Source organism: Sarcophilus harrisii, chromosome 4, assembly GCF_902635505.1.
Source record: "Sarcophilus harrisii chromosome 4, mSarHar1.11, whole genome shotgun sequence".
Taxonomy (NCBI): Eukaryota; Metazoa; Chordata; class Mammalia; order Dasyuromorphia; family Dasyuridae; genus Sarcophilus; species Sarcophilus harrisii.
The window spans coordinates 156,534,888-156,562,080 of record NC_045429.1 but is presented as its reverse complement, the minus strand read 5'-3'; the positions used below and the strand labels follow the sequence as shown (position 1 = coordinate 156,562,080).

General features: G+C 37.9%; 1 protein-coding gene across 2 annotated transcripts in view; it reads right to left on the bottom strand.

Annotated features, from left to right (window-relative positions):
• Positions 1-12,999, bottom strand: part of NHSL1 (NHS like 1) — a 262,895-nt gene extending 249,896 nt beyond the window's left edge. The window contains exons 1-3 of one of the 2 annotated variants that reach the window (XM_031964196.1): positions 12,636-12,999; positions 4,668-4,834; positions 3,156-3,713 (exon numbers count right to left, since the gene is read on the bottom strand). In XM_031964196.1, the coding sequence (XP_031820056.1) occupies positions 3,156-3,564 (409 nt within the window). In that variant the 5' untranslated portion in view covers positions 3,565-3,713; positions 4,668-4,834; positions 12,636-12,999. Of the gene's footprint in view, positions 1-3,155; positions 3,980-4,667; positions 4,835-12,635 lie in introns of those variants that run through there. The other variant, XM_031964195.1, reaches the window with a different exon arrangement.
• Positions 13,000-27,193: the final 14,194 nt, after the last annotated feature.

The window sequence follows — 27,193 nt, the reverse complement described above, 5'->3', positions numbered from 1 at the left end:
ATCTGTTTTGCTTAACTGAGCTTAATTGCTACAATAATTTTGCTTCTTTTTTCTTCAGGGAGAGTAGAAGGGAGAAAAAATGCTTAATAACTGAAAATTTTTTAAACTTTTCTTTAAAGGTTTATCTAATAAGAAAGAAGTAATTAAGAGTTAACTGTGGGTTTTTCTTTACTTTTGGGAGATTTTATTTTTATTCTCCCTGTATCACTATACAAATAAATGGTATTATTTAAAATCTTTCCAAAAGAAAATCATACTTACAACAAGGAAAGATTAAAGAAAATGTGACATTGGCATAAAAAAGATAAAAAATGTGAATTCTTCTATGGTAACAGAGACAACTATTACTCTATTTTGAATTTGCTTTTCTGTCTGGTTTCAACTCCATGGAATTAAATGTCCCTTCCATATTGATACCATCTACCTTAGCCTCCTCTCTCTAATTTGGAGGGATGAAGGATGAAATACCAGACTACTCCCACAGAATTCTTTTATAGAGGGCAGAAACTGCAGTTCAGATCTCTACTTTGCTTCTACACCTCTGGTTGATTTCAATTTTGCCCAATAAGATGCTCCCAGGTGCCCCCATCATCTTCCTTCTTTAGGCTTTTCAGCCTCCTTTTTTGTGTTGTCTTGCCCATTACATTGTAAATTTTTAAAGGGTATGGACTTAAAGGTAAAGGGATTGTATCCACAGTAGTTTGCCCAGTGTCTAACTCATAAGAGGTGCTTAATAAATGTTGTTGAATTCAATTCAATTAAAATGTGTGTCTGTACATATATAAACACATATCTATACATTCACCTAAACGTGCATTTAAAGAATTTTAACAAATGTTGACTAAGTGCAGTTAATTCACAAAGGCTGACACCTTTTTAACAGGTTAAGAAGGCAAACATCATAAACTTAACAAATTAACGTGTATTTCTTGGCTAAAAGACAACCATAAAACCTACAAGAAAATAAAGTATCAGGTGAGATCTAAAGATCACCAAGACATAAAAATCATAGCAGGGAAGAACAAATAAGCAAATTAACTAAATGCACTTCTGTTTTCAGGATTTAAATTACGTTTGTTTAAATTCTTGCTTGATCAGGATAATTTCATGATCCAGGATTTCTGTTATGAAATAACTTCTGAAATTTAAAAATACTTGTGGAAGTTGAATAATTTTAAGTTACTATATTTTAAATACAACCTTTTTACTCGTTTGGGGAATTCAAATGTAAAAAGAAAGATATCACATGAATTTGTCCCTTCCCCCTTTCTAAAATTGTTATTTTGGCAGCAAAAGCATGGGTGCAAAGGGGCAAAGAAAAGGAGGCACACCTGAGCATATAATTAAACTAGCAAAAGATTCTATTACCTAGAAATGTTCTTTAATACCAAAAAATAGGCTTCTGTGATTTAGCTCATGTAATAGTATATCAAATGTGTAAATTCCAATTGATATACACATTGTCCCAGAAAAGGGCAAGCAAAAAACAGTGTTAAATGTAATAATGGAAGAAGATCCTGCATCCACATTCATGAGCACTTTTTCACTCTTAAAGGAGAACTTCCTCAAGTACTTATACTAAATGGTAGGAAAGAGATTTAGCACAAGTTTTTCCTCCAAAATAAAGAATTATTCATAATGACATATATCACCATATTGATAAAAAGTTTTCCAGCTATATTTGACAATTACCTTACATTATTACAAAGAGGAAAAATGATGCACTATAGAAACCTATCTCATGGATACTATACTATTTATGTGTGAAAATTTCAAGTGTAATTATTTAGCTTTGTATTTCAGTGCAATTTTTTAAAGTTCAGTATTTAATTATCTTCAAATAATATTCAAAAGAAAAAGAATGTTAAAACAAAGTTGGAACCAATCTTGGTTCTAGAGACAGGGGTAGAGAAAAGACCCTGCATTCTTAATTTTCTATATAAATTCATTCTAATAGAAATAGTATTTTACATAGACTCTTAGAGGTTCCCCTCTAAAAGATACGACACTAGTTCTAAGAGCAAGAATAATATACAGAAAAGATTTCTTTCTTCCCTTCTCTTCTAGGCTATCAGTCTACCCATCGAAGATACTTCTGGTTATACTAGGATTATGGCAAAGTCCAAAATGGAAAAAAGAAACACACACACACACCCCACTGAAAGTTTCATAGCCCTGAGCCAGCAGGAAATTCCAATTACTTCATGCGAAAGAGTCCATTGAACTGCTGAAATGAAATGTGATGTTTAGAGAGATCACCATGTCATGACACAAACTTGATTTTCAGGGCTGGAAAGAGGTCAGGGAGGGAATATGAATGAGATTTCAGGAGGTGAGTTCAAGGTCAGGGACTTAAGAATTACAAAAGAAGCGATAGATCCTGGATTTACAATCTATAATACTTGTAGCTAGGTAATGTTGAAGTTTAACACCAAGTGTGAAAAAAAGCAGTAAATGCACTTTGATTTACGAGTAACTGAGTGTGGTATATTTCTAAAGGAGAAAGGGTGGGGAAGAGGGTGAGAGGGGAAGGATTTCAACTTGAAATCCCCAGAGACTTTTACAAAAGAATTTTCTTGATGTCCAAGGAACAAAACAATCAGAGAGGCCACCTCCAAGAAGTCCTTCTGGAAAATACATCCCACCCTCTCTTCCTCTTCTACCTGGCCAGGCAGGTTTCCGTGCGCCCTTCTTTTGAGCCTTTCTTTAGACCTGAGTCAACTCCCCGCTGTTTATGATGCCCCAAGTGTCTACCAGCCTCAATCTCCCACGCTTACAGACGAGAGGAATGGGGCAATGAGGAAGAAGACCCGATTCCCACCGCGGTTCACCCACATGTACTTACACCAAAACAAAACAAAGCAAAACAAAAGTTCAAATGCAAACGCGATTTTTCCGTAAATGCCAATCGGAGAAGATAAGGGGATCACATGAGGCTAACACCTGTCTGCCAACTGTCTCCCAGTTTTTTTGCCACTGCTTACTGGAAATCCTTACTCCTCCAGCAGTTCAAATCTGAGCTTCCAAAGCGGAACCTCTGCCGGACACCGGCAGGGGGCAGGAGGGAGCAGGGCTCCGCTCGGACTCCACTTTCCCAACCAAGCTTTCCCCACCCCCTCCCCCAAACTGAGCAGAGAGCACCAGAAGAAACTTACGGATTAATACTTTGCGGTGGTCCAGCCTCCCGGCCGCGGCTTGTAAGGCGTCTAGCCGGCTGTGGAGACGGGCGGCCCGGCGACCCAGAGCAACCGCCTCTCCCTCTATCTCGGCGAAGATGTCCCCCGCGCAACGGGAGAGGTCGGAGAGCTGCCAGAGCAGGAAAACCAGGGAGTGAGCGCTGACCTGCTCCAGAGACGTGAAAAGCAGCCCCCCGGCCACAACCCCGTCGCCTTCGGCCGTCGCGGCTCCTCCGGCAGCGCCAGTCAACAGCTGCGGCGCCCGCCCCGACTCCCCCGGCCCGGGGCTGCTTCCGCATCTTCCGGAGACCCCGGCCGCCTCGTCCCCGGCAGACTCGTCCAGCCGGCACATCTTCACGGGCTCCACCGTCCTCTTGTGAAAAGGCATGGTTTGTGCGGGGTTTCCTCTCTCCGCCCTCGTCCTGCGTCGGTCTGGCTGGCTGGCTGCTGCCCGCCTGCCGGTCCGAGGAGGGGGTGCGATCAAAAGCCCTTCGGCGGTCCTTCTTGTACAGTCTTCATCCAACACAAAGAGAAATCCTGGACAGCGGGGTGGAGGGGGAAGGAAAAAGGGCTCTGGCTCCTGTCCGGGCTGAAGGGAGGGAGGGAGGGAAGGAAGGAAGGAAGGAGCGAGGGGAGGGGGATGTTGAAGGGGCGGTGAGGGGCTCGCCCTGCCTGGGCTCAGCCGGTGTCTGTAGCGGAGGGAGCCCGGGAGAACCCGGGGCAGAGGTTCATGTGGGTCGGAGCAGCCGCTTCCCAGGAGATCCCGGGAAATGGGAGGCGGCGTTCCCAGCCGGAGGAGGGGGCATTCCCCGGCCCGTCAGTCCCGGGAAAGTTGGAAGGGAGAGAGGGAGATGTCGGGGAGGAGGAGCTGCGGGAGGTTAGGCGAGGCGCTCAGCGGGGAGCCTCAGCAGAGTCCCGCTGAAGTTTGCAAGGAGGCAGGAAAGAGCCCGAGTCGCCTTCCCTCCCTCCCGATTGGAGAGGGAGGAGGAAGCAGGGGGAAGTGCCGCCGACACCGCGGCCGCTGAGAGGGGGCGGAAAAAAGGCAAAAGAAAGAAAGGGGAGGAGAAAAGGGCCCAGCGTAACAACCACCTGCGGCTCCCACCGCCGCCGCCGCCGCACCCAGTCTTGCGCCAGCCCGCCGGGGAAAAGGTAGCTAGCTCCCGGTTAGCTTTCTCTCCCCACCCCCCATCTTAACACGATTTCCACACGCACACCCACTTTCACCTTTCTCGGTGGGTGTGCGTGTGGCACCCTCTCACGGCATGGCCGTGGCTCTAAAAGTAGTTTTTTTTTTTCCTTCCGCCCCCTTCGTTTTCTTATGTCCCTTTACAGTCTTGGTCTCACCCTTTACCTCCTAGTTCCCCCCCCCCCCCCTCCTGTTGGATGGGCTGACTCGGTAAAGGGGTGGAGCGGGGCAGTTTGCTGTGGGGGAGGGATCCCAGTGAGCTCCCAGGACAGCCAGGGCTCACCCGCAGCCAACGCGTTCCTCACCTGCATACTCCGAGAACCTCCAGATGCTGAGTCAGTAGCCTGGCACCTTGCAGCGCCTTGCCTCTGGGGGAACCCCTATTAGTTAAGTCTCCTCGTGTTCTTTCTTGTTCATCCTATTTTTCCATGTTTTATAAAGGATAGGCAGGCATGGATTCCTCTGGATATTCCTAGGGAGTTGAGGAAGAATGCTTTAAAACAAAACTAACCACCAAAAGTAACTTGACAGCCCCCCTTTCCCACGGGATTAGACAACCTCGGATTCCGGCTCCCACTCGAAGGGAAACCCAAAGAATTTTCTTTTTCAGGAGACTGTCGGTATAGCTACCATCCTAGAATGAATGAAACCGAGCCAGCCCTCGCTCCCCGTGGTCCAAGTTGCTGTGGCTCACAGGAGACTTTTGGCTGAAATGTGTGAAATCGAGATTTTTCCAGGCATCTGAATTTTCGGCTTAAAAAAATTTTACAGAGGCTTCAAAAGAATTTATGACTATTAGACATGATTTGCAGAGCCTTGTAAAGGTTTTAGCCTTGTACTGATGAGAATGTGATCATGGGGCGCTATGTAGTCATCTTCATCCCACTAACTCAAACCTTCTGGCCAGAGAAGTATTTGAGGGGGCTGAGTACAATATCCTGGAGCTGAAATCCCACTGGCCTCATCGTTATGTTTGCTCAGAAAAGGAATCTTACTTCTTTGGTTTCCGCCCCACAAATGACCCTCATTACACTGCCTTTATTTTGCAGTTTGGGAATCAGTCTCTCATAGTTGTGCTGAATGTGCTGAAGCTCCCTCCTTTCCACTGGGAATTAAACCTGGTTGATGGACTCAATGATACAGTTAGGGATTACCAGTCTAAGACTATCTACTGAGAAGAATTACACCTTCTTTAGTAGACATTTTCAGATGTCAGCTTGGTACAGTGAGAAAAGCACTAACCTGGAATCAGGAGGCCTCCTCCCTCTCCAGTCTGGGTTCTGACAACTTTTCTAGTAACTACAGGCAAGTCACTTCATTTATCTGGAGTTGTTTCCCCATTTATAAAGTGAGAATAATAATATTTGCACTGTCTCTCAGGCTGTTAAGAGGAAAGCTTTTTATGTGCCTTTTAAAGTGATATCATTGAGAGTAGCATTCTGTAATAATCCCTGCCCTAAACATGGGGGGGGGGGGGAATGAAATAATATATGAAAATACTTTGAATATTGTAAAGCATATAAATAAGGGATTACTGTTTAGTTATAAAGATTGAAAAATGCTGTTAAACTAAGCACAATATGTACAAATATAGTTCATCAGGCTTACTTCCTATGTCAGCTTTCAAAATAACAATGTAAAATAGGTAAAGGACAGCCTTTATTTTACCCCACAGGAAATTCAGAAAACATACAAAATACTCTCAGAAACCCATAAACATAGTTAAAACTCTTGTCTCTCTGGTAAATTCCACCTTTCCCCAGGGAAGGCAGGTCTCCAGATTCAAAACATGACCCTATGGGTTGGGCTCCTCTTGGAAGGGAAATTAGGAGTTTACTAGAGAAACAACCCCTACACATTCATTCTAAGGAGTCTCACTCTCAGTCCAGAAATGTGTCTGTGTATATGTGTGCTTTCAGCTTTATGGTATTGAAATGAAATGGACCTAAAGTCTCAGAAAAAGCAACCTCCTTCCAGGTGAATGTCTTAATAATTCATAAGTAATAACGAACAATATTAAGGCAGCTAGAGAGCTCAGTGGATAGAACATTGAGCCTGGTTTGGCCTCTAACATTCTCCAATTGTGTGACTTTGCAAATCACTTAATCTCTGTTTAATCCCTGAAGAAGAAAACCTCATGGATAGCACTGGCATATAAGGTCACAAAGAGTCAGATATAACTGGACAACAACAATAATGGAAGACAAAGTCAAGATCTTTTGCTTCCCCATCAGTGCCTCCAGATTGAAAACTATGTACAAATCCTTTTCTCAAAAAGTCCACTTTTTCTCTAGAAGCCTATATTCAAAAGGCTGGCACTATCCAGAAACTGCTTTCTCTCTCTAGAAAGCTGAATGCTTTTTAAAATTATTATTATAGCTTTTTATTTTTAAGATATATGCATGGGTAATTTTTCAGGATTGACACTTGCAAAACCTTTTGTTACAATATTTCTTCTCCTTCCCCCCACTCCCTCCCCCAGACGGCAGGTTGGCCTATACATGTTAAATATGTTAAAGTATATGTTAAATACAATATATGTATACATGTCCATATGTTATTTTGCTATACAGAAAGAATCAGACTCTGAAATAGTGAACAATTAGCCTGTGAAGGAAATAAAAAATGCAGGGATTGGGAATTCTATGTAGTGGTTCATACTCATTTCCCAGAGTTCTTTCCCTGGGTGTAGCTGGTTCAATTCATTACTACTCTATTGGAACTGATTTGGTTCATTTCATTATTGAAGAGGGCCACGTCCATCAGAATTAATCATCATATAATATTGTTGTTGAAGTATATAATGATCTCCTGATCCTGCTCATTTCACTCAGCATTAGTCCATGTAAGTCTCTCCAGGCCTTTCTGAAATCATCCTGCTGGTCATTTCTTACAGAACCAATAATATTCCATAACATTCATATACCACAATTTATTCAGCCATCCAGTTTCTGGCCACTACAAAGAGGGCTGCCACAAACATTCTTGCACATACAGGTCCCTTTCCCTTCTTTAAGATTTCTTTGGGATATAAGCCCAGTAGTAACACTGCTGGATCAAAGGGTATGCACAGTTTGATAACTTTTTGAGCATTGTTCCAAATTGCTCTCCAGAATGACTGGATGTATTCACAATTCCACTAATAATGTATCAGTGTCCCAGTTTTCCCACTTCCTCTTCAACATTCATCATTATCTTTCCCTGTCATTCTAGCCAATCTGACAACTGTGTAGTGGTATCTCAGAGTTGTCTTAATTTGCATTTCTCTGATTAATAATGACTTGGAACATCTTTTTATATGGCTAGAAATAGTTTCAATTTCTTTATCTGAGAATTGTCTGTTCGTTGGATGCTTTTTTGTCAAAGAGGCTGAGGCCCCAGAGTTCTATCACTTAGCTAAGGATTTCTTCTTTATTGCTATATTACTCAAATTGAAAAGTTGTTGCTGCATCTCTATGACTTAAACAAAGAAGGACAGCAACCTAACCATGACTGAAATGAAGCAGTAAGGGGTCCAAGAATGCTTCTCCTGGGCCACATAGGTGAAAGTGGATGCTAATACAATATGCCTCTAACCCAAGAGAGTTAACCAGACTGAAAGTAGAGAAATTATGTAGATGCCCATATTTCCCTTTCCCCCATCTTAGTATACAAGTTCACTCTTAGTTCTGCATTTCCAAAAATCTCAGAAAAGGAAATGGAAAGGAGGAAAGAGAAATAGAGAACTCTTACTCTTTTTTATAAGCCCAAAATAAAAGGGTAGTTGTGACCAATAACTAAACAAGTTGATCATTTTTTCATCAATCAAAATTTTCAATCTCCACCTCTCAGATTGGCTAAAATGACAGGAAAAGATAATGATGAATGTTGGAAGGGATGTGGGAAAACTGGAACACTAATGCATTGTTGGTGGAATTGTGAATGGAACCGACCATTCTGGAGAGCAATTTGGAACTATGCCTAAAGGGTTATCAAACTGTGCATACTTGATCCAGCTGTCTTTCTACTGGGGCTGTATCCCAAAGAGATCTTAAAGGAGGGAAAGGGATCCATATGTGCAAAATGTTTTTGGCAGCCCTTTTTGTAGTGGCTAGAAACTGGAAATTGAGTGGATGCCCATCAGTTGGAGAAGGGCTGAATAAGTTATGGCATATTAATGTTATGGAATATTATTGTCCTATAAGAAATGATCAGCTGGATGATTTCAGAGAAGCCTAGAGAGACTTTCAAGAACTGATGCTAAGTGAAATGAGCAGAAGCAGGAGATTATTGTACACAGCAACAGCAAGATTATACGATGATCAATTCTGATGGATGTGGTTCTTTACAACAATGAAATGATTCCACTCAATTCCAATGATCTTGTGATGATGAGAGCCATCTACATTGAGAGAGAATATTATGGGAACTGAGTGTAGATCACAACATAGTATTTTCACTTCTTTTGTTGTTTGCTTGAATTTTATTTATTGTTATTATTATTATTATAACTTTTTATTTATAAAACATATGCATGGGTAATTTTTCAACATTGATCCTTGCAAAATCTTCTGTTCCAAATTTTCCCCTCCTTTCCCTCACCCCCTCCCCTAGATGGCAGGTAGTCCAAAACATGTTCTTTCTCTGGGTTAGATGACTCTCTTCATTACTGAACATTTGGAATTGGTTTGAATCATCCCATTGTTGAAGAGAGCCATGCCTATCAGTATTGATCTTCATATAGTCTTCTTGTTGCTGCGTATAATGATCTCCTGGTTCTGCTCATTTCACTTACCCTTCATGTAAGTCTCTCCAGGCCTCTCTGAAATCATCCTGTTGGTCATTTCTTACAGAGCAATATTTTGAATTTTATTTTCTTTCTCATTTTTCTTCCTTTATGATCAGATTTTTCTTGTGCAGCAAGATAATTGTATAAATATGTATGTCTATATTCAATTTAAATATATTTTTACCATGTTTAATATATATTGGATTACTTGCCATCTAGTGGGCAGGGTATTGGAACACAAGGTTTTGCAAGGGAAAATGTTGAAAAATTATCCCTTAAAGGCCTCATTTCCAAAATATATAGAGAATTGACTCTTATTTATAAGAAATCAAGCCATTCTCCATTTGATAAATGGTCAAAGGATATGAACAGACAATTTTCAGATGATGAAATTGAAACTATTACCACTCATATGAAAGTGTTCCAAATCACTATTGATCAGAGAAATGCAAATTAAGACAACTCTGAGATATCACTACACACCTGTCAGATTGGCTAAGATGACAGGAAAAAATAATGATGAATGTTGGAGGGGATGCGGGAAAACTGGGACATTGATGCATTGTTGGTGGAGTTGTGAATGGATCCAACCATTCTGGAGAGCAATCTGGAATTATGCCCCAAAAGTTATCAGACTGGACATACCCTTGGAACCAGCAGTGCTACTACTAGGCTTATATCCCAAAGAAATACTAAAGAAGGGAAAGGGACCTGTATGTGCTAAAATGTTTGTGGTAGCCTTTTTGTGGTGACTAGAAACTGGAAAATGAATGGATGCCCATCAATTAGAGAATGGTTGGATAAATTGTGGTATATGAATGTTATGGAATATGATTGTTCTGCAAGAAATGACCAGATGGATAAATACAGAGAGGCTTCGAGAGACTTACATGAACTGATGCTGAGTGAAATGAGCAGAACCAAGAGATCATTATATACTTCAACAATGATACTGTATGAGTATGTATTCTGATGGAAATGGATATCTTCGACAAAGAGAAGATCTAATTCAATTTTAATTGATCAATGATGGACAGAAGCAACTACACTCAGAGAAGGAACACTGGGAAATGAGTATAAACTGTTTGCATTTTTTGTTTTTCTTCCCAGGTTATTTTTACCTTCTTACTCCAATTCTCCCTGTGCAACAAGAGAAGTGTTTGGTTCTGCTCATATATATTGTATCTAGGATATACTAGAACATATTTAACATGTATAAGACTTCTTGCCATCTAGGGGAGGGTGTAGAGGGAGGGAAGGGAAAATTCGGAACAGAAGTGAGTGCAAGGGATAATGTTGCAAAAAATTACCCATGTTTATATACTGTCAATAAAAAGTTATAATTATTTTTTAAAAAAGAAAAATTATCCTTGCATGGTTTGAAAATAAAAAGCTTCAATAAAAAACAATTAAAAAAATTTTTTAAAGGATTTTAAGTTTCTCTTCTAAAGGAGGTTGGAATGGCTCTACAAATGTTATTTAGCATCTCCAAATCATCTATAGAGAGATACAATCAAAAATCCCAAAGACTCATTCCCCAATAAACTCAAGTTGATTACAGAACTTCCCCAATCAATTATATGTACAAAGCCTACAACCAAGTAACTGAAGGCAATAATTAACAGAGAAAAAAACTGAAATTAAATTCAGTTGACAACTATTAGTATCAAATCATTCAAGTCAAAACTCATATCCTTTCTGTTAACAATCCAGCAATAGTGGGATCGATTGCAATCACTCAGACAGTCTTGCTAAATTGTTGGGGGAATGTACTTTATTGAAGGAGGGAATGTTTGTTGGGATGTATCCTGCTGTCAAGCAAAAAAAAATCATTTTTTAAAAATGTATGTTGATCAAGGTCAATATGTCAACTGTCATGTTTGAGAAAGTCAAGGTCAACATATGCATCTTCCTTTAATAACAAAACCCATAAACAGTAATAAAGATCTAAGGTTGGGGCAATGAAGTGACTGACCTAAGGAGAGAGAGTGGTATAACCATGAGTGGGCTAAAAGTGCTATTAAGGTGGAAAAGACAAGATAGGATGGTATGCTCAGAGAGAAAAGACAATTAAACTTGATATCTCCAAAATAAGCAATGCAGAGTAATGTTGGAGTCTATTGAAAAATATGTTTTCTTCAAAAATAAAAGTAAATTATATTTAAAAGCAAAAAACTTTCAGCTAAGTGGCACTATGGATAGAGCATAGGACCTAGATTCAGGAAGATCTAAATTCAAATAGGATCTTAGACACTTACTGGCTGTGTCACTTTGGGCAAGTCATTTAACCTCTGCCTCAGTTTTCTCATTTGTAAAATGGATAAATATTAATACTTCCTTCCCAGAGTTACAAGAATAAAAATAAGTTAATATTTGTAAAATGTTTTCCAAACCTCTAAGTACTATATAAATATTTGCTATTATTATTTTAACTCAACAATTATTGAGTACTACATGAATGCTATGAATGGAGATACAAAAACAAAAAGAATAAATTAGCTCTTTCCCTTAAGAACTTTACATTTTATTGTGAGGATAATAACATATAGGTAAGAATGAAGTATATACAAAGTAACTTTAAAAAAGAGAAAGAACAATTTGGGGAAACAAGAAAGGTCTTAAGCAGTTAGCTGAACTGTGCTTGAAGAAAACTAGAATTGAGGCAGAGGTGAGGATATAGTATGTTGCACATGAGATCAGTCACTTCTGCAAAAGCACAGATGTGAAAGACAGGGTTGTCATGTGTGGTAAGCAGCAAGTGAGCAGTTAGGTTGGAGAGGAGCAGACATTAAATGAATAATATTAAGTCATACTGGAGAAGAAAGAGTCTTCAAAGTATTATCCAGGTAATTTTTGATAAATAGCTCTTTTTCTGAAATACTAATAATCAAAAGTTAAGGCATCAATCTCAGAATTTTTATTCCCATTTCAACCCCCCCCCAAAAAAAAAAGTCTGTAACATTCAAAAGTTATTTTGGTGTCAAAATTATGCCTCATACTTTAAAAGATGTTATATGTGTTCCTTGATCTCAGAGGCTTATAAACAAAAGTAAGGGAATCATATGATGCAACAGTTTCCAAACACTATAGCAAAGAGATTGGTTAAATTAAGAAAGATATTAGCATGCCATAAATACTGGAGGATATAGCACTGTACAAATTACCCTCTGATCCAATAAGTGTGAGGAAAGTATGGTATAGTGAAAGAATACTAGCTCTACAATCAGAGGACATAGGTTCAAATCCTACTTTAGTACTTATTATCTAAATGGTCAAGTCATATAATCTAAGATTCACTTTCCTCATCCCTAGATAAGATACAATGAAAGGTATAGACCAGATAGCATCTAAAATCCTTTTCAGCTGCAAAACAATGATGCTATTAGCTTACGATCCTACAAATGGAGAAGGGGGAGTTGAAGAAGAAGACATTGAACTTCAACTTTCTGTGCTCAAAGCACACCTCTCCTGCATGACTATTGCTGCCACCTCTCTTCTCCCTCACCTCATAAACTCAGCAAGTGGTTTGGCCCAATTCCATATGCCTGCTAATCTCTGTTCAATAGTCACCAAAACCTGCAAAAGAATGAAATATGGCAGTGAGGCCCTCTGACAGATTTGTGTACGAAATCTTGTACATTTCCTGCTTTCATTCTTTAAGGCTTGACCTTAAACCTCCAGGCCCCTTTACTCACATTAATTTTCTTCATCAGTTGAGTGTCAAAAAAGAAAATTCCAAAATGAAAGTTGTACAAGTTCATAAATTTTGAGATTTTTCCAAGGATAAATGAAAAATTAAGTGGTTGTCAATTAAAGTACAAAATGTCTTGCTCCCTTTTGCTATTCAATTCTACCAATCTTTAGAGAAATAATTTCATAAATGATAAAATTTTAATCAAGACTAAAAACAAAAAAGACAAGACTTATGAAAGTCTAGTTACAAAAGATGTAATAGTTACAAAGTTATTAAAGGATATTAATATAAAGTAGCACATGGAATATAGCTATTGTTTTGATTGGAACTGGGGCTTCCAAGCAATATGAATCCTGTCATAGTGACTTAAATTTGTGTTGTTTTTGCAAACAAGTTAATCAATATCTACTGATTTCCATGCACAGAACATGCAAATAAAAATGTTACTTCAGATTACAAATGAATAATGGCAAAATGATTTGTTTATAGCCTATGCAATATTGTTTTCTCTTTCCCCAATTCTCAATGATCCACTAGAACCTAGAGAATGCATATGAGAGAATGAATAGATTTTCCATAGGTTCCCCATTCTTCACTTCCTTTCTTAGATACAGTTACTGACACTCTGAAGTGGTCTAGTGATAAAATGATATTATTAAGATCTAGGCTCAGATACTGCTTAGATACTTAAATAACTCTATTACTCAGTAAGTTACTTTATTCCTCTGGTCTTAGTTTCCTCATCATTTAAATGAAGGGCTTGGATTTAATGACTTTCAATTTTCCTTTCAACCCCAAATCCACAATACTATGACCCTAATGTTTCAGTGAAGATTTCTGAAATTTAAGAGAGATAATTAAAGGAAAATTATTCTTTTAACTCCAAAATAATAATTTTTTAAAATACTCTATTGTCTAATGTAATTCATCAATTTCTAAGAAAGATCATCAGACTACCACCAAGGAGATTGAAGGCAAGGGAGGGAAGAGAAAAGCTTCATATATACCAAAATATTCGTAGTGGTATTTTCCATGGTAACAAAAAAGTATAAACAAAGTAGGAGCCCATTAATTAGGAAATGGCAAAATAAATCGTGGTATTGTAAATGTAATGGAATATAATTGTGTAGTAAGAAAATGACAAATATGAAAAATTCAAAGAAGCATAGGAAAATAAGAGATGAACTGATAATGGAGTGAAGCAAGAACCAAAAGAATAATACACATGACTCTCTTGATAATTCAAATGAAATAATACTAAAAGAAAGCAGGATTCCACATAATTATAAAGGCCAGTCCTGGTCTAGAAAACCAATAATGAAACACACATTCTCTTGGGAGAGAAATGGGGAATTTCAAAGAGAATGTATTATTTATATGGTAAAATAAAGTCACTGTATCATATGTTTTTATGAAACAATTTTTTTTAATGGGAATATTCAATGCTAGGGAGATGGAATACTATATGTGATATAAAATAACCATGACATAGAAGCAAAAAGTGTAATTCTAATCCTAACCCTAAATGCACTCTTGAATTCCAACCTCTGCTTCCGGTCTGACATTCCAAGTACCAAACCTAGGGCCTTGAGTTTCTGATGGGTGAGCATTCATAGTTTCTCATTATTCCCCAATCATTTTCATGCTATACCTGGACTTATCCTTGAACCTCTAACCAACTGTAGCTGGAAGGAGAAGGTAACATCTCAGTTGAAGACTCTAATTGCCAGTTGTAATCAACACTACAAAAATACTTCTTCCTAACCAACACTACCGTATAAAGGTTATCTTCCTTTATTACAATGTAAATGATGGAGAGGACTGTAATCCATTGTATTCCCAAACTTTAAAACAGTGTTTTAAAACAGCACATACTAAATAAATGTGTGGGGGGATATTCTTTATTCCATTTTATCCCATTCTATCATGACTTGTAATCACCATATCTGAACTTGGTGCTGCTGACTAGGAGTTTTGACACCAAGAGTAGTAATGGTCTGTTATCTACTCAAGTTTTTGTGAGGCGAGGGTCACAAGAGGTACTAGAGCAAAGGAAAATAATCTAAATGACAAGAAGTCCCTGATCTGATCCTGCGTTAGGACTGTAACACTGCAAATAACACTGGTTTCCTTCTTGTTAGCGGGCAAGAATAGTACCTAACTCATTTTGGCAGAAGTTTTATTGTGCTTAAGAGTGGAGAACTGCAAAGGAGAATAATGGAGAACAGTACCAAATACTACCAGAGTCACTAAGGAAATGGGGGAGAAAGTATTTATTGTGAATCTCATTTGATTGTGACTGTAGGCAACCCAAATTCAATATAAATCAGTGGAAGGCAGTTGTTCCTTATAAAGTGTATTTATTTTTTTCCAATAACTTTTCTGAGTTCTATTTTGTTTTCTTTGGGCTTTCAGTAAAACTTTTCTTCAATTTTGTTAATTGCATAATTATAAAGGGAGCTGGTAATAGAATCAAGTTTCTCCTAGACTTTCTGGTTGGAGACTGAAGCCATAGAGATGAGAAATTCCCCATACTGATTCAAGCCCTTCATGATGTGAAAGCTTCTGACACAAAGTTTGCATAGTGTTTGGCTACCTTTGTTACATTTTGTTGTGCATTTTTATGACATCCTTTTTGTTCAAAAATGGATTAAAGAAAATACTATAGTTTTCCATCATATTTGTCACTGATATATTTGTTGATTTAATTTTGATTTGATATTATAAATACCACCAATCACCTAGTCATTCTTTTCAACAAATATTCATTACTGACATGGTCCCTACTTTCTGGGAACTTATATAATAATAGTGTAAGTAAGCTCTCTCTCACAGCTTAACCAAAACATAGAGGCAAGAAGGAGTAGAAAATATGTCTAAGACAGCTATGGATCGAGCTCTGGACCTGAATTCAGAACCATCTGAGTTCAAATTTGACCTCAGGCTTTTATCTGATGTGTAATCTTGGGCAATTAACTTAGCCTCTGCCTGTCCCACTTTCCTAATTTATAAATATGGGTAAAAATAAGTACCTATTTCCTAAAATTGTTATGAGGATCAAATGGAATAATATTTGTGAAGTACTTGTTAAGCTTTAGTATTATATTTATATTTTTATATATGTATATAAATACACATCCGCATATATGGTGACTTCATCGTTCTGTAGGGAGAATTGAAAGATGAAGCTGAAGAAGTAGGTTGAAGATAAATTATGGAACTGAGGACTTGAAACTTTAATTTCAAGTAGAAAATTTGGCACTTGACTCAGTAAACAATCAAGGATGGGAAGAGGAAGGTTTTTGAGCAAAGAAATTACTTAAATGAAGCAAGATTTAAGAAGATTAGTCTGGAAATGGTATGTAGGACACATTGAAGTAGTAAAAGATAAGAAGTAAGGAAATCAATGAGATTATCACAGTTGACCATTAGGTAATTAAAAATTTAAAGTCAGACAGACTGGCAGTAAAAATGGAAGGGAAGACATCTATATAAGAGAATTTTCGAAATAAGAAGCAAAAAACGCCTCTGGGATTTATACTAAAAGAACAATGGTAGACCCCACTACTATGAGGAAGCATCTCAGTTGAAGACTCCAATTGCTATTAGAAGTTAGAAACATGGAAAAGCTTCCCAATTACATGCAATGGAGTGTTTCTTAGGAATAACCATGGGAGTAACAGCAGCACAAAATTATGCAGCAGCCATATGAGACCAAATACTGTATACAAATCTGGAAGGGACTGCATGCCACATGAGACCATAATGGAGCAAGCTTGTTGGGAGTAATGGGATTACACCATCAAAAGATATTGGCAGACCTGTAGTATCAGAGGTATCCTGGTCACAAGGGATCCTTAACCCTGAATTAATTATATCTTCTGACTGCCTAGAAAATAAATGTAAAGGTGGAGGTTTGTAAGCTATGATTTGGTAGTGGTGGTGGTTGTTTTAAGTATGTACAAAGGGTACCTTGAAACTGAGGTGAACTATCTAGGGGACCCATATGGTAGTTAGGGAGTACCTGCAATATAAGATCATATAATTCTGGATCTATAGAAGCCTCCCTCTGGCAGGCACACAAGATAATAAGCATTGTTATTGCCAAATGAGGGAGGTGATGTGTATGTTTGTTTTTGGATTTGCCATTGTCAAAATAAGAAGGGGAGGAGGTAAAGAGGAAGCCAGTATTCTTAGAATACTCAGGTAATTAACAAGCAGAATGGGAATCAGTAACTGGGAGGAAAGGGCATGATCCCAATACATTGTCTTGCTCCAAAGATACCAGCCAATAACTGCAAAACTATTTTCAGAAATTTTTTTCTCTCAATAGTATTTTTTCCAATTACATGTACATTCATTTTTGTAAGATTTTGAGCTCCAAATTTTTCTCCTTTTTTCACTTCTTTTCCGCCTCCCCAAGATAGCAATATATGCACAATCATGTTAAACATACGTATGCTGAAAAGCAATCTTGAAATCAAAACCCCTTGGTACAATAGAGAGAACTAGACTTAGAATCCAAAATTTGAGTGCCAATCCTGTCACTTAACACTTAATGTTGTGTTACTTGGGGAAGTTCTTTTATCTCCTTGCATCTCAGATCCAGACACTGACTTCTTCCTTCCACTTTCTTCTCCTTCTCTCTCCTTTCCTCCCCCTTCTCTCCTTTTTTCTTCTTCAGTCAGACTCTCTGCTCCACTGGATGCTGCCATGTGCTTCTGCAGCAAGATGCCATTACATACTCTTACCTCAGAGCTCACTCTTTTTTTTTTCCCCAAAGGCCATCAAGGGTTTAATAGATCTTTCACAAGCCAATCACTAGAAGTTTTTTTTGTTTTTTGTTTTTTTTTTTTTTTGCTGTCTGTTTCCTTCAGCCACTTTAATTCCATTAGGGTGAGTCAAGAATTTCTTCCATTTGATCAATAGTTAACAATGAGCCTGTCATACTTTCTTATCTTATCGGTTCTTTTTTTTTTTAAATAGCTTTTTATTTACAAGTTATATGCATGGGTAATTTATAAATTAAATACAAAACAAGCATATATGTCCAAACAGTTATTTTGCTGTACAAAAAGAATCGGGCTCTGCAATAGTATACAATTAGCCTGTGAAGAAAATAAAAAATGTAGGTGGACAAAAATAGAGGGATTGGGAATTCTATGTAATGGTTCTTAGTCATCTCCCAGAGTTCTTTTGCTGGGTGTAGCTGGAATACATTCATTACTGCTTCATTGGAACTGATTTGGTTCATTTCTTTGCTGAAGATGGCCAGATCCATCAGAATTGATCATCATATAGTATTGTTGTTGAAGTATATAATGATCTCTTGGTCCTGCTCATTTCACTCAGCATCAGTTCATGTAAGTCTCTCCAGGACTTTCTGAAATCATCCTGTTGGTCATTTCTTACTGAACAATAATATTCCATAATATTCATATACCACAATTTATTTACCCATTCTCCAGTTGATGGGCATCCACTCAGTTTCCAGTTTTTGGCCACTACAAAGAGGGCTGCCACAAACATTCTTGCACATACAGGTCTCTTTCCCTTCCTTAAGATCTCTTTGGGAATAAGTCCAGTAGTAATACTGCTGAATCAAAGGGTATGCACAGTTTGATAACTTTTTGAGCATAGTTCCAAATCGCTCTCCAGAATGGCTGGATGTACTCACAATTCCACCAACAATATATTAGTGTCCCTGTTTTCTCACTTCCCCATGATGTTATTGGTTCTTAAGCAAACTGCTCACTGTGATAGAGCTATTTCTGTTCAAGTACTATCACTCTTTCACTCAGGTTCACAATCTCAAAGTCATCCTCTTTACTCTCTCTTGCTCTCTTAATAAATTGCCAAGTCATAGATTTTTACCACCACTATATTTCTTAAAATGTTCCCTCTTCTTGATCATTCTAGAACCAAACTAATTCAGGTTTTCCTTACTACTCTGTCTCAACCATTACAATGGCCTTCTAACTCTTGTTTTCTCTCCAATGCCAACTTGTTATTCCTTAAGTACAGATGTGAGCATATCACTCCTCTGCCCAAGAAGCTTGTTTCTAGAATAAAATACCGTTTAACATTTAAGCCCTTCATAAACAGTCCCCTTCCTATCTTTCTACTTTATTTTTTATTTTCCTCCATGAATATCATTCTGTGATCAAGTGACCCTGAACTTCTTGCTGTTTCTTGAAAATAGTACTCCATCTCCTGACTCCCTGCCTTGTCATGGGTTGTTCTCCATGCCTGAATTGTTCTCTTTTCTCCCTTCTCTCTTCTGTCTTTTTTAAGGCCCAGCTCAAATCTCATCATCTTCTGCAGGAAGATTTTTCCTAGAAACACACACACACTCACACACACACACACATACTCACACACACATTCACACACTTCCACAGAGACTGCTAATGCCCTCCCTCTAATTACTTTCCATTTGCACTTTAGATATCTTGTTTGTAGAGTTATTTGTTTGTTGTTTCCTGATTTAGAATGTGAGTATCTTAAAGGAAAGGGCTGTGTTTTTACCTTTCTTTGTATCCTGGTGTTTAGCATAGTGTTTGACACATAGTAAACACTTAATAAATGTTAGTTGACTGACAAATGCCTCTGTTTGGCATTTATACCCCTTCAAATTGGGTTCTGTCCAGTGTTTGTACACTAACCTCATAACATTCTTACATATTCTGTATTCTAGTCAAATTGTCCCACTTGATGAATCCTTCTTTCTTCTGTTCCAGAGCCCAAATTGCTTATCATCATCCCTACCACACCACCACAACTTCTTGGAATCACCAGATCCTTTCAAAGCTTAACTTACATGCAATTTCCCACAGTCCTTTCCTGTTTTTCCTTTTGTGTTTATTACTTTGTGTTTATTTTGTATATATTCTATACTTATTTGTATAGATGTTATTTTCCCTGGAGAATATAAAATTCTTGAAGTCAGGGGTGCTTGTTTTATTTCTATCTTTGTATTTCTAGTGTCTAGTACAGAAACTGGCACACTGGTCGTTGTTTAAAAACTACTTATTGAATTGAATAGCATGTGGACTTATCAACCAGCTTAATATTTTAAAAAGGCTCATGGAAAAAACATGAATAAAAATTGTCATGATCCTGAAAGAATACTATTAAAAATGCTAACTCTCAGTATGAACCCAAACTGGAAAAGAAAGTTATGAACAATAAAAAGAGGAATAGAAGTTTTATTTGTTTTTTTAGCTATATTAAAGAAGAGAGGAAGTTCAAGGAAAGGATAAAACTTTAGCCTGGTATAAATGAGAGGAAAACAGAGAAGGTAGAGCTAGATGAGTCTTAAATTGTTTTCTCTTTCAAAAGAAGGATCTTTGTTTTGGAAAGGAAAAAAACAAAAAAATGACCGAAAAGAGATGACATCAGTGGCAAAGAAAAAATTCTTACCTACCTAATCTTGGTGTGTTCAAGTTGCCAAGCCCAGGTAAACTATACTATTGAGTATTGAAAGAACTGGCAGATCTTACTTACTGCTAAGCCACTATCAGTGAATTGTGAAACATGATGGAGAATAGAAGATCTACCACAGGAATAGAATGTCCTGAATCCCTCCTCACCATCCCCCTGTCAAAAAAAGAAATTGGGGAGAAAAGAAAATAGAATCTGCAAGCTTCACTTCAATTCCTGGCAAAAGTCTAGAACAAATCATTAATGATGTAGTTAGGAAACTTCTAGAAAAAAAAACAATGATTATCAAGAAGAACCAAAAAGAACATGCTAGACTAAATTTAATTTGTTGAGAATGTAATGAAACCAGAAAATCAAAAATATTTGGATATAATTTACCTAAGTTTTATCAAAGCACTTGACAACATTTTCCACACTATTCTTCTGGAAAAGTCAGAAATAAAAGGTTCACAAGCTAAGAACAAATTTTAAATAAATAAAGTTGTTTAAAAAATTTTTTAAATAAAGTATTATTATATTTTGAAATATGAAAACTATCTTTACCTTTAAAGCCACCAGAAACATGGTCTGGCCAGATTTGGCCTTCAGGCTGTCTTATGGTGAACCTTAGGGCTCAATAATAATTCTATAAGATAGATAATTAAGTTTAAAAAGTAGTCCAAAATTATATCAGCTTAGAAGGAGCTCCTAAGTACACTATCAGCAGCTGACTGCCCTTGTAATGTTTTAATTGACCCTGGACTGTTTATCAATGTTTCTCAAAAAATTGGGTAAAGGTAAAATGATATGCTTATGAAATAAGAATATTTCATAAATTAATAAGAATCCACAAAATACTGTGACAGTGCTAGGAAGGACAGTTAATATATTGGATGATAGATTCAAAATCCAAAAAGATCTTTCCAGGTTACAACATTGGATTAAATCTAAAGATAACAAATTTAATTGGGCTAATATAAAGTCATGTACTTCTGGAAAAAAAAAATCAAATTCACAAGTACCAGATGGAAAGTGAGTTGTTAGACTGAAATTGGTCTGGTTTTTGGCTAACTCCAATGTCAATTAACTGTGTGATATAGGAGCTAAAATGGGAGTAGTTGAGATCTCAGGTTACACTGAAAGAAACAGTTCCCTTGAATAAGGAAATAGAACCACTGTTTTCTTCGCTGATTAAGTACTTCATCTGGAATATTATGGTCAATTCTGGTTACCACAATTTAGGAAAGCCATTAACAAACTGGACAATGTCTAGAGAAGGGCAATCAAAATGGTAAGGGGCTGTAAATCCAAACCATATGATCAATTGAATATCAGTTGAAGAAAATAATTTTTAGCAGGAAGAAAAGGATGAGGGTGAATGATTGTTGTCTTCAAAGACCTAAAAAGCTGATATGTTTGAAAAAAAAAAAAAAGGCTTCTTTTGTTTGGTCCCATTGGACAGAACAAGGAGCAAAGAACAGCAGATGAAAAGAGACAGATTTAAGCTTGATCGAAAGAAAAACTTCTTAATTAGAGATGCTCCCAAGTGAAATGGGCCGTTTCAGAAGATAGCTAGTGCCACACTTTGGATATAGTGAAAAAGAGGCTGGATGGCCATTTAACAGGTATGTTTTAACAAGAGTTCTATATATGGTGTGGACTAATTTGATTCAGAGGTCTTTTCCAACTCTGAAAATCTGATTCTTTGACCTAAAGTACAGAGGGGGAGTAGGGTGGCTAGATGGTGAAATGGATAGGGCATAAGCCCAGGAGTCAGGAGGATCTGAGTTGGAGAAATCAGAAAGCAAAGAATAGTTGAGGAATAAAAACATAATCAGGTAATAAAACATCACAATTTAATTTAGAATTTATTTCTACCACTCCCAGCTTCATATTTTGTTTTATTTTATTTATATTGATACAGAATTGACAAAGATGTTGTTTGTTGTTTTTCGTTCATTTCAGTTATATCATATTTCCTGACACAGTCCATGGGGTTTTCTTGGCAAAAGTAATGAAATGGTTTGCCACCAACCAATTTTGGCAAAAGCATTTTTACTTCAGACATATACCAGTACAATGTAAAAAAGAACATTTAATAAAAAAGTATAGCAAAAGCAAATGACAAAGGAAAGTTCCCCATATATATAAGAAGAATTCACTCTTCCACAGATTCCTCCTTCAAGCCACCTTCCTATTTCCTTGACATGATTCCAGTTCCTGTGCTTGTCTCTTCACACTATGAATGATTAACTCAGGAAGTTGTTGCTTTAGTTCTCAAATAGCTCTTCTACCTCTCCAACACAATGAGAGAATGGATATAGCACAATTACTCACAGGAGTTGCTAAGAAAACCCAATGAAACTCGAAGTGTACAGGGTTAAGCATTGAAACTATCAAAACAGGTCCTCTGGAAAGGAACTGCTACCAAGGAGGGAATCTCCTATTACAACCTCTGTTAGGGAAGCATTACATAGGTACAACCTAAACAGAAATAAGGGAAAAGTCTACTGGAAGGACCAGCATTAAATACATAGACAGACAGATAGACAGACAGATGGACAGACAGGAAGGAAGGAAGGAAGGAAGGAAGGAAGGAAGGAAGGAAGGAAGGAAGGAAGAAAGGAAAGAAGGAAGGAAGGAAGGGAGGAAGGAAGGAAGGGAGGACTCCCCAAGAGTCCCTGAGACTCTCGCATCTGCTGGGCCCGCCCTCCCTGCAACCATGATACCACAGGGTTCTATAGAGCTGAGGAAAGTAGGAAGGAAGGAAGGTAGGAGGGAAGAAAGGAAGGAAAGAAGGAAGGAAGGAGGGAGGGAAGGAAGGAGGAAAGGAAGGAAGGAAGGAGGGAGGGAGGGAAGGAAGGAAGGAGGGAGAGAAGGAAGGAAGGAAGGAAGGGAGGAAAGATGGAAGGAGGGAAGGAAGGGAGGGAGGGAGGGAGGAAAAAAAGGAGAGAGGAAGGGAGGGAGGGAGGGAAGAAAGGAAGGGAGGAAAGAAGGGAGGAAAGAAGAGAGGAAGGAAGGAAGAGAGAGAAGAAGGGAGGGAGGAGGGAAGGAAAGGAGGAAGGAAGGGAGGGAGGAAGGAGGAAGAGAGTAAAGGATGGGAGAAGGAAGGGAGGGAGGAAGGGAGAAAGGAAAGGAGAGAGAAAAGGATGGAGAGAGGGAGGGAGGAACAGAGCGGGGAAGGGAGGGAGGGAGGAAGAAAGATAAACCTACATATAGAAAGGTAATTTTCTTTATTTTTGTTTAATCCTTTGCACAAAAGATTTTGCTCCTGTTTTATTAAAGATATTGTCTCCAAACTTAATAACTTAATTTTTAAAAAAATCTGTTGTTTCCAGTTGTGGTTTGTTTGTTTTCACATCTCTTCTAGTAAAACTTGATAAGGAAAGAGTCAAGAAGCAGAGTAATTCATCATCATATACAGTTAAAGAACAGTTAATTATTTGTAATAAAACCTATTTCCTAACATTTGTGAAGCCAGAAAAGTACGTGGTCAATCTGGAAAAATATTTGCCTTCTCAGAAATTTTTTTATTTGTGTGTCTTAGTGAAAAAGAGCTTCAGGAGTTTATTTTCCTGCAAGGTGAAAAACATGGCTTCAGCAAAATAGCTCTGGTTTGAGAAAAATAGTTCTAATTACACAAAGCCAAGAAGAAAGAGAAAGTGCACCTATTTGTGCTGTTACATTTGGTTACCATTAAAATCATTTAACAATATGCTCTGGAGGAAGAATTATAGTAGCTTCTAAAGGTTAAAAATGTCTAATTTTAATATTGTAGCACAATAAAATGTTAGGGCTGAAAGAGATCTGAGAGATCATCTAACCCTCTTATTTTTACAAATGAGGAAAATAAGGACCAGAGAGATTAAGAAAAGTATGCAAAGTCAGATAGCCAATTATTGGCAGAGCCTGGGGTCCAGCAAAATTTCATTTTTAATTTTTTTAATGGTTCATTAGTAATAAGCCACATAGTCTAATATGCTTAAAGAACAAAGGACATTCATTCTATTAGTCAGTATAAAAGTATACAATTAGAATTTTCTTATTTTTGTTTCAATTGTGCTCAAAAGGAAAAATATCACCTTTTGTTCTAAATATTCACATAGCCATGCTTTGGATTATCCCCCGAATTTGTACTGGCAAGTTGGGTTCCCTGGGAGATGAATATTCCAAGTTCAAGTCATTCTATGGATCCACATCCTTTAAATTATAGCTTACAGCCCCCAGCAGTCTAGTTGTTCAGCAGCTGCTCGAGTCATTTGTCCACTGGCCACATGCTTATGGAGAGTATTGGGGGAGCAGCAGCTTCCCAGACTGGGTTGGTGTTCTCCAAGAGTCCCTAAGAACCTCGAATCTGCTGGGCCCACCCTCCCTGCAACCATGATGCCACAGGGTTCTATAGAGCTGAGGTCCATGGGAGCTCCACTTCCTAGAGCAGCCCCACAAAGATCCCTGAGTCTGCAACCCCATGGGACTATTGAGGGGCAAAAGCAAAGCATGTTACATTTGCTAATTGAAATGACTTGGATTGGAGACCTGACTTGTCCCTTTTTAGCTGTGTAACTTTGGGTTGGTCATTGGCTTCTTTCTGGCCCTCAGATAATTCATCCCTAAAATGAGGTATGACTGGATCCCTGACGACCTTTCCAGAATCAATGTCCTTTGATCCCAGGAAGCTGAAAGAGACTTCCTTTTGATTCTTCAGCACTAAGATGGTAGAGTAATGGAAAACATTTTCTGGCTTACCAGCTAAACCTCCTGCTCTGACAAGTCAGGGCTCAAGGGAAACCACCTATCTCCCCTCCATCCAGAGGCCATCCAGGAAGAGTGACCTAGAGCATCCTACCTCAATGCTGGAAGAAGAAACTCTGTATTCTCAGGATGTTGTCCATTCTGAAGAAGAAAGATGAAGATATGGCTGGTGTGCTCTTGTCAGTCAAGTTCTAGGAATCTGTGGCATTTAAAGATGTGGTTATAGAAGAATGAGTCAACTAGACTTTCCTCAGAAAGACTTGTACAAGAGCCTGATGTTGAAGTATGGAACTTGGTTTTTCTAGGGCTTCCAGTTTCTAAACCTGATGTGAACTTGGGAGTTGGAGCAAGGAGAAGATTCATTGGAGATCCAGGAAAGAAGTCCCAGGAAGCACCTATTCAGTCTGGGAAACTATACCTAAGTCCAAAGAATCACCTCCAAATCCTGACTGTTTTGAAAAAAAATCAATTGCACCTGAAGAAGCAACTACTAAGTGAAAGCACTACCAAGAATTAGTTCAGAGGACCCCACATTTCAGGAAACCTAAAAATGTGATAACAGACTAGAGAGACAGCAGGAAAATCTTTACTTAAAGGAAATAAAAGTCACAAGAAACCTTCCCCTGAGAAAGATTATGAAGGTAGTGAACTTGGAAGAATCTTTGGCCTGCTGTCAGTCCTCATTACACAAAATAAGTCCTATAGGAAAAAGTTTCCTTAAATGAAATATTATAGAAAGAATTCAGAACTACTTAAACATCATAAGATACATGCTGGAGAAAAACCCTATATTTGTAATGATTATGGAAAAGGCTTCAGTTACTGCTCATCCTTTTCTTAGCATCAGAAAAGTCATAATGGAGAGAAACCCTATGAATATAATGAATGTGGAAAATCTTTCAATCAGAATGCAAACCTCACAAAACATCAGAGAACTCATGGAGAGTTCTCTCTCCATGGAGAGGAACCCTATAAATGGAATGACTATGAGAGAACCTTCCTTGAATGCTCAGCTCTTATTCAATGTCAAGAGAATTCATACTGGAGAGAAACCCTATGAATGTAATGAATGTGGAAAAGCTTTCCACCACAGTGCAAATCTCAACAACCATCAAGGAATTCATAAGAGAGAAAAATCCTATAAATGTATTCAGTGTGCAAAATCCTTTGGTTATTATGCAGCCTTTATTCAGCATCAGAGAATTTAAACTGGAGAGAAACCCTATATGTATAATAAATGTATGAAACACTTCAGCCACAGTACAAACTCCATAATCCATCCAAAAATTCATACTGGAGAGAAACCTTATGGATGTAATGAATGTAAGGAAGTTTTCAGTCAGAGCTCATCACTTACTCAACATCAGAGAATTCATACTAGAAAGAAAACTTATAAATGTAAGCCGTGTAGGAAAGCTTTCAGGTGTAGTTCGGCCTTTATCAGACATCAGATATTCCATTCTGGAGATCAAGACTGTAAATGAAAGCAGGGAACTCATTAAAAAAATTTTTTTTTTAAACAGTGGTCAATTGTTAAGAAAAAGTTCCATCAGGTATTGCAAGCTACTTGGAGTCAGGCTGCTATTGCAGATTTTTTCCTTTTAAAACACCTAGGCCATAGCCACATAAAGAGACCTTTAATAAATGCTCACTGATATAGTAAAAAATATATATAGTTTACAGTCTTCCATTGATAAGTTTCTCTTTTGATAGCAAGAGAACACAATAAATTCAAAGGAAAGGCATTGATGGAAATGGAAGAGTAAAAACAATTTAGGATCAAAATATACACCCCCCCATAAAGTACCTTTCCATAAATAAACACAATATATTGGGAAGACATAAAATGTATAAGTGGAGAGGCACATATATAGGGAACATATGTAGCCAAGGCAATTTATAGTTCTAGCACCTCTGGGGCCTCCAATGTCTTCTCTTCCTGGGTTGTATTTGGTGAATTGATCCATTAATGCCTGTGGACTTATGAAGCCACTGCTTGCTTATGATCTCCACCATCACCAGATTCAGGCCCAGATAAAATATTGGCCTACATACCTGTACTACCCTGCTCAATCAATCAATAATCAAGTGCTCATATGTATCAGGCACTCAATAGAGATAGAAATATAATGAACCAATCCCTATTTTTTTTTCTAATAATAGCTTTTTATTTTCAAAATATATGCAAAGGTAGT